We start from the raw sequence: 8,262 nt of genomic DNA on the forward strand, positions 1-8,262 counted from the left end.
ATCAGCCATGGTGTGAAAATATTCAAGGGATCCCCACAGACGGTGTTAATGTTCGTACCTTTTGAGTTGGAATGAGATGAGTAGTTCTGGAGATCCCGACTTGAGTTATGTTCAAACCAGGCCGAGAGGACTTCCTGCAAAGACACTCCGATACTTAAGTTAGTAGTGTTTGTTGGAAAATAACGATGATCCCCTTTTCCATTGTTTTCGATTTTATATCTCTTTTTAGGTATCTGTTAAGTCATTTTACTGCCTCGGATGTACGTTTTTTATTCTTAATTAACAATTTTATGTTTTGCTAACATCTTTATTATTTTATTTAACATCTGAAACTGAATAGCCGGTTTCCTGAGTATCCGTTCTTGTCCAAAACACTCATATTTTTCATCTTTTATATTTAAAATATAAAATCAATCTCTCTAAAAATCAATATATTTAAATTTAAAACAAAATACAATCTAAACAAAAATAACAAAATTTAAAATTTAAACTCTAAATTTTAAATTCTAAATCATAACTTTTAAACCTTAAATTATGAACCTTAAATTTTAAATTCATATAATTAATTTTAGCCGATTTGATGATTGAGAGATATTTGAGAATAAAGATCAAATTAATTTAAAAAAGTTAATTTTCTAAAAAAATTAAAATATAAATATATAAAAATAAAATAAATAAAATATATATTAAAATACAAAATATACAAAATTTAATTTAAATCAATCATTCTATGTGTTGATAAAAATTAATCACCAAATCAATTATTAGTATAAAATATATGTTGAAATACAAAATACATATTAAAAATACATTTAACAAAATATATAAAAGTTAATTTAAATCAATCATTCTATGTGTATATAAAAATTAATCACCAAATCAATTATAATACAAAATATATATTAAAATGCAAAATACATATTAAAAATAAATTAAATAATATATATATATATATATTTATATATAAATAAATTAAGACTAATTTTGTGATTAATTTTTAGTGTACATAACTACATATAAACCCGCTCTTTTTTTTTCCCAAATACCAATAAGTTATTTCTTTTTTTAAATTAGGAGTAAGACATTAATTTACAACTTTTAGGTAAGTATAAAAAAAATCTGTCATTTAAGTTATAGTTCTTTAGGTACCAAAAGTGACTTTTTAACCGTTAGAAGCCTAAGTTCATTGTTCATTCATTATATTAATCCTTGGTGCAACTTTAACTGTTCTTCACGAAAAAGAGTCATCACACGTACAAACTACCAGAACAATACAAGCAATAACAATAACCTTAATGCAACATTGCAACAAAGAGAACTGTTGCTAGACTCCCCAGTCCCCATGCTAGGCCATCATAGTGAAGCTCAATTTTGGCAATTCTTGATCTCTCTTTCTCTCTCTCAAATTGGCACACTTCTTTCTCCATTCTAATGCAGTAATACTCTAATCATTTTAATGTCTATTGTGATTGATGAGAGAACAATAACATAAGTTTCACTCCCCAAAGCCCAAACACCGCCATCTTCTCCACACCATGAAGAAGTTGTTCCTCCTTGGCACCTGGAAGCGCAACCGCTGGAAGCAAAGGTTCCGACTTTTCACCACCCTTTTGGAAGATTTGGATACCGCTCGTCTCCGTCACGTGATCGCCACCAACATTTCCATTAGTAGGAGAGTTAAATCCGGCGAACTTGAATTAGCACGCCACCTGTTCGACGAAATGCCGCTTCGAACTGTTTCCACTTGGAATACTATGATTTCCGGATATTCGCAATGGGGCTGCTACGTTGAAGCTCTGGCCCTTGCTTCCCTCATGCACCACTCTTGCGTCAAGCTTGACGAGGTCTCTTTCTCTTCGGTGTTGAGCGCATGCTCACGTTCTGGGACACTGGTTCATGGGAAGCAAGTTCATTCATTGCTTTTGAGGTCTGGGTACGAGAGATTTGGCATTGTGGGGAGTACTTTGTTGTATTTTTACGTTCAGTGTTCTGGAATTGGAGAAGCTGAGGTAGTTTTTAAGGAGCTTCATGGCGGGAATGATGTGTTATGGAGCCTGATGCTTGCGGGTTATGTGCAGCGTGACATGATGGGTGAGGCTCTGGACATGTTTGAAAAGATGCCTGATCGTGATGTTGTGGCCTGGACCACGTTGATCTCTGGGTATGCGAAGAGGGAAGATGGGTGTGAGAGGGCTTTGGATTTGTTTTGGTGTATGAGGAGTTCTGGGGTGTTGCCTAATGAGGTCACGTTGTGCACTGTTGTGAGAGTTTGCACTAGACTGAGGGCTCTTTGGCAGGGGAAGGTTGTTCATGGGCATTGCATCAAGGAAGGGTTTGCTTTTGATAATGCGATTGGTGGTGGGTTGATTGAGTTTTATTGTGATTGTGAAGCCATAGATGATGCCAAGAGAGTTCATGAGAGCATGAGAGGAGAAACTTATTTGAATCTGACTAACTCGTTGATTGGTTGCCTTATCTCTGCGGGAAAGATTGAAGAAGCTGAGATGATATTTTACAGGTTGAGAGAGACGAATCACGTATCATATAATTTGATGATTAAAGGTTATTCTATGAGTGGTCATTTTGAGAAGTCAAAAAAATTATTCAATCAAATGAGTCTCAAGGATATAACTTCCTTAAATACTATGATATCTGTGTACTCCAAAAACGGTGACCTTGATGAAGCTGTGAGGCTTTTTGACAAAACTAAAGATCAGAAAAACCCTGTGACATGGAATTCAATGATGTCTGGTTATATTCAAAATGGCCAGTACATGAAGGCATTAAAATTATACGTGATGATGCGTAGGTTATCAGTTGATTATAGCAGATCGACGTTTTCTGTCTTATTTCGTGCATGTTCGTCTCTAGGTTCTTTTCAACAAGGACGGTTGCTTCATGGCCACTTAACCAAGACACCGTTCCAAGCAAATGTTTATGTTGGGACTGCCCTTATAGACTTATACTCCAAATGTGGTCGCTTGGCTGATGCTCAAAGGTCATTCCTCAGCATTTTTTCACCCAATGTAGCCGCATGGACAGCTCTTATCAATGGGTATGCATTTCATGGACTTGGATCCGAGGCAATTTTACTCTTCCATTCGATGTTAGTTCAAGGAATTGTGCCAAACGCTGCTACTTTTGTTGGCATTCTTTCTGCCTGCTCTCATGCTGGTCTAGTTGATGAAGGTTTGAAAATCTTCCACTCGATGGAGGAACTTTACAAGGTAACCCCAAGCATAGAACATTACACATGTGTGGTGGATCTTCTTGGTCGATCAGGCTATGTAAGAGAAGCTGAAGAGTTTATTAGAAAGATGCCTATTGAAGCCGATGGGGTGATTTGGGGAGCTTTACTGCATGCATGTTGGTTCTGGAAGGACATGGAAGTAGGGGAGAAAGCTGCTGAAAAGTTGTTCAGCTTGGATCCGAACCCAACAGTGCCTTTGGTAATTCTGTCAAATATGTATGCGGTGCTAGGTAGATGGGGGCAGAAGTCAATTCTTAGGAAGAGATTGCAGAGTTTAAAATTGAGAAAAGATCCAGGGTGCAGCTGGATTGAATTGAACAACAATATTCATCTGTTCTCTGTAGAGGATAAAACACATCCTTATTCTGATGTTATTTATGCAACTGTAGAGCATTTAGCAGCAACCGTTAATTCTGTCATACCCTTCAATTATCTCTATATCAGCAACAGCAAACATCATGGATAATGCAAAGCTGCAAACTGCGGATCCTATGTTACATCAGATTTGGCCACTGAACTGAATATTTCTCTTGAGAGACCATTGAGCTTTAACTATTTTAGCATCAATCATGCGAAGGATCAACATACCACTGTTTGCCTCTAAAGCAATAATGAAATTACTTGATTGTGTTCATCATTTAACATATTTTACGCTTTCATCAGAAGTAGCTGATGTGAGTGAGGGAGAACAAACCAGCTACCATTAAAGGTTTTACTGCTGAATCTCATTGCCTCATAGGGTTCTTTAACAATTCAATCTGAAAACGACAGCAATTGGGAAAATCCAGCATGGGGCCTGTGATTTCCTTTTAACTTCTATGAATACTATCTGATATTTCCTTACCTACAGCAATTGTACTATTTGTAAGTATTCACATTTTAATTCGAAGACTGACTGCTCAGTTTTGCTTAATTAACATGGGACTTTTGGAAGTAAGAACATTGGCAAGATAGCATTATTACTTTTTGAGTTATATGAATTTTGTTGGAGTAATATTTATAACAAAAGCCACATTTGGCTCATTGGAGTAAAGTTATTTGCATATTACTTTCGGCGCATTATTTTATTTAGAATCTATGCATAAATAGGCCAATTCTTATACAAAAATTAAAATGAGATACATTTTGCATCAAAATTTTGCAAGGCAATTTCCTGAATTTAATTTTGATGCATTATCATTATAAAGTAGTTTTACACGTGCATCCAATTATGATATTAGGCTTCTTCTTCTGGAAGTTTGTTGTGAGGTTTTCTGCTATGCTAGGTGGATAGAGAGTTAGCTTCAAATGGGAAATCCCCGGAGAAGTTGAAAGGAGCTGGTTCCTTTCTTATAAAAGTATTTGGTGTTCTTGCAGTATGTATTCTTCTACATATCGGTTACTGTTTCTAATTTTAATGTGCAGCATATACTTTAATGGTGTGAGATATATATATTTTGTGTGAGTGAGCAAGGGGGAATCACCACAGTCGCTTCTTTATTGTCTTGCTTGCAATACAGGGAAATCGCAATATAGGAAAAAGGTTCTATGCGTATTGGAGTGTAACTTGTCAGTTGTTCAAGATTTACTTTAAGGTATTTATGGTTAGCTAATGCTTCCACTCTTTTTTTTTTCCCCCATCTAATCTCTTGATAGTTAATACAAAATGCTGGTTCAAATCTAGAGCATCTGGAGTTGATCAAATGTATGATACTTTTACTGGGGTTTGTTACCATAGCTGTATTCTCTATAGAGCATTTTTCAAAATACTTCTACCTGCATTTTAAATTTGTTTAGATTTTTTCCTTGGAGAAAACATTATACCATAACATATAGCCAGAAACATCACCATAAATGAAATTTATACCATGTTTGTCCAATTGAACAGTGTTTTGTGTTGTATCATGCTTCATATTATTGACAATTTGACATCTGTGTGCTAATTTATGGCTTGAATTTTTCTTATATGAATGGTTTTGCAGCTGGGTACGGTTCATCTTTGTTGTAGTGTGATAAGAAGTATTGAAAGGAGCACACATATTTGACTTCGAGGAATTTCCTAAGAGAGATAAGGTTAGAGTTGGATTAATATGTACATGCATCTTCTCTATATGCATATATTCTCTAGATGATTTATATTTAAGATGTGTTTCAGGTCACTTCCATGTACTATAATGGTCGTCTTGAAATTTTCAATGAAAACTAATCACAATAGAGTATTATGATTTAGTAATTGCTTCACGAAATCAAATATTAAACTGATAATATTTGATGAATTTTCATTGAAAGCTTCATCAAATATTCAATGATTCAGCTATAAATTTATACCATTTCAATAAATCAAATATTAAACCGACAATATTTAATTAATTTTCATTGAAAGCTTCATCAAATATTCAATGAAAATTTATACTATTTCAACTATAGCTAATTGTTTCACTAGAGAAGGTTTTGAGAAAGATCTTTGATTTGATCTTTGTTCTAAATATAAGATGGATATTATATTATTTTGTATTATGATTGTATTTACTCTATAAATGTGTGCATCTCTTATAGCCCCCCACATCTTTGAATAAGGAATATGTAAACTTAATAATTATGACTTTTACATTATATACTCTTCTAGCTAACACTCTGTTTTTCAATGAATGTTGTTATGTTCTTACTGATTTTTACCCTTTTTTATGTGATAGGTAATATTGAAATATGATCTATATGCAATTGTTGATCCAAAGTCATTATTGTTCATGAATGAGTATAACACCATTGAATATAGTGGTGATACAGCTGCAAACCCAGTCAATTATATTGTGAAAATGGCGCAGATTCAGTCATTTCCAAGGTATGAAGGAATATCAGCAACAATAGGGCCGCTGCAAGGCCATTTCACTGCTGGGCCGCCAAATCTTACTTACATGAGAGCTGCTCTTGATGCTTTTGATACTGCTTCACTTCCAATATAGCTTATAGAAGTGTGTGTGAATTGAGATCCAAACCAGGTATTTGCTAAACTCAAAACAACGTTGAAGGGAATTGTTAGCTTTAAGATATAAAAACATATGCTAATTTGATCAGTGTCGTTCTTAGAATTTGATAGACACTATCTTAGAATTTTAGAATAGAGTTGTACTATTTCAATTAACTATAGCTTATGACTTAATAATAAGACACCAAGTTTCATTCTCATTCTTGATTTTTAGATAGGATGCAGGCAGAGCATATATATATATATATATATATATATATATATATATATATATATATATATATATATATATTTTGATACAAAGACACTCACAATGTCCCAACAAGGGAGATGAGGCTATGAGTCCAGCAACTAAATTACATGAACAAGAAGACAAAAACTAGAACAATATAAACGCACAATGTACTAGGACATCAGCATGCATCACACATAAATAGCATTATCATGACACTATTATTATTCTCTCCTCATAGATTCGAATAACACCAGCATACTTTGAAGCTAAATATCAATAATCAATATTTGCACTCTGATTGCAGAGTGCTTGGAAGAAATTATAAAAAATTATAGCTGGTTTCAAGGGCATGGCTCTCACCGATGAGAATTTTCAGAACATTTTAGCCAATGATGTTGTGGACAAGTCCATCAGTGAGTAGCAAACTGAGCCTCAAAGAGCCATAACATATTAGAATTCCACTTTTACATGATCACCAAAAAATAAAATAAATGCTTAAAGAAGAATTACTTAGAATTGCAATTTTCTCTTTACAATCTATCATATAATAGTGTTGAGGTTGTGAATTGGTTTCCTTTGCGATATTTATTATTTACTATGCATCTATTTGGATATTATGCTTTTACAATCCTTTAACAAACCCCCCAAATTGCATTTTTATCGTTATACTTCTATGATCATATAGTACTTTGATTAAATAGTAACTGCACTTGACCCTTTTATGGTTGAGAATAAATCTTAATACATTGTTTTGGTGATTGTTATGCTTGTGTTTCAGCTGTGGTGTTGTAATTGTGATTATGTTTTTAATTACAAGATTGCATGTTTCTTCATAAATGGGTGTTCAAGATTTTGTTTGGTTCTTTTCAATTACTATATCAGTTTGTATGCTTTTTATTTTTCTGGTGCACCTAATTTTCTAAATCCCAAGGAAAAAAATGTTTCGTTTTGAGTTGTATAGAAGAAATACTTTAACTTTTTTTTGACATAGAACTTACTTAAACTTGACACTGTTGAGTACATTTGAAGTTAGCTTGACCTTATCTTTTTTTTGACAATGTGTTTCAAACTAACTAATAATTGCTGTTTATGGCAAGGGTTGCTACATTGTCATTGATTCGTGTTAGTTTTGGAAAGAGTGATAACATTGCATTGTGAATTTCTAAGAGTAGCACAAAATGTGAGATAGTACCAAATTTAAGTTTCAACTCCCACCGTAGTGGAGAAGTTAGCAAACTTGATGAAACTGATTCAAAACCTAAAGTGTTTTAACTCTATGTGTCTATTTAATTATGTAAGAAAAATAATAAATTAAGCAACTCATGTGATGTGGTGTTTATTGAGGTCTGGAAGCTTGCTATTGCAGTTGTCATGTGATCACATATGAGTTGAATTTTATTGTGTTGTTATACCTAAAATATCTTTGATCTTAATGATTCATTTAAAATTTTGGATATGCCGCTATATTTGAGATTTTAATCTCTAAATCCTAAAAATTGCCGCTGTACTTTTGTGTTTAATGAAAGTTTTAATTAAACTAAATATAGAAATTTAATGTATTAAATAAAAAATTATGTATATATTTTGAGGTATCCAACCACTGTGAAGTTACCTTCTGACATTTAGCATATTTATTTTATTTTATTTTCATTTTCATTCAAATCATATAGAAAGGCACGAAAAGCTGAAAAAATATCATATGTGCTATAGATTAAGTTTGAACTAAGGCTAATAAACTTTAACAAAGACTATAACTTTAATTTTCATAAAAACCAATGTGATTCCTTAGGCTTAAAGTGATGTATATAAGAG

The 8,262-nt window shown here is 33.2% G+C and overlaps 1 protein-coding gene across 8 annotated transcripts; it reads left to right on the forward strand.

The window, feature by feature from the left end:
• The first annotated feature begins 1,197 nt into the window (after positions 1-1,197).
• Positions 1,198-6,415, forward strand: LOC112715484 (pentatricopeptide repeat-containing protein At4g13650). 8 transcript variants are annotated; one of them, XM_025767259.2, is made up of 5 exons: positions 1,200-4,114; positions 4,516-4,605; positions 4,750-4,824; positions 5,212-5,302; positions 5,923-6,415. In XM_025767259.2, exon 1 carries the CDS (start codon positions 1,536-1,538, stop codon positions 3,714-3,716), a length of 2,181 nt encoding a protein of 726 aa, XP_025623044.1. In that variant the 5' UTR covers positions 1,200-1,535; the 3' UTR covers positions 3,717-4,114; positions 4,516-4,605; positions 4,750-4,824; positions 5,212-5,302; positions 5,923-6,415. The 8 variants fall into 8 exon arrangements, with proteins under 8 accessions (XP_025623043.1, XP_025623041.1, XP_072060849.1 ...); XM_072204749.1 differs by having other exon boundaries at positions 6,006-6,415; XM_025767258.2 differs by having other exon boundaries at positions 1,198-4,605.
• Positions 6,416-8,262: the final 1,847 nt, after the last annotated feature.

Source organism: Arachis hypogaea, chromosome 10 (genome assembly GCF_003086295.3).
Source record: "Arachis hypogaea cultivar Tifrunner chromosome 10, arahy.Tifrunner.gnm2.J5K5, whole genome shotgun sequence".
Classification (NCBI taxonomy): Eukaryota; Viridiplantae; Streptophyta; class Magnoliopsida; order Fabales; family Fabaceae; genus Arachis; species Arachis hypogaea.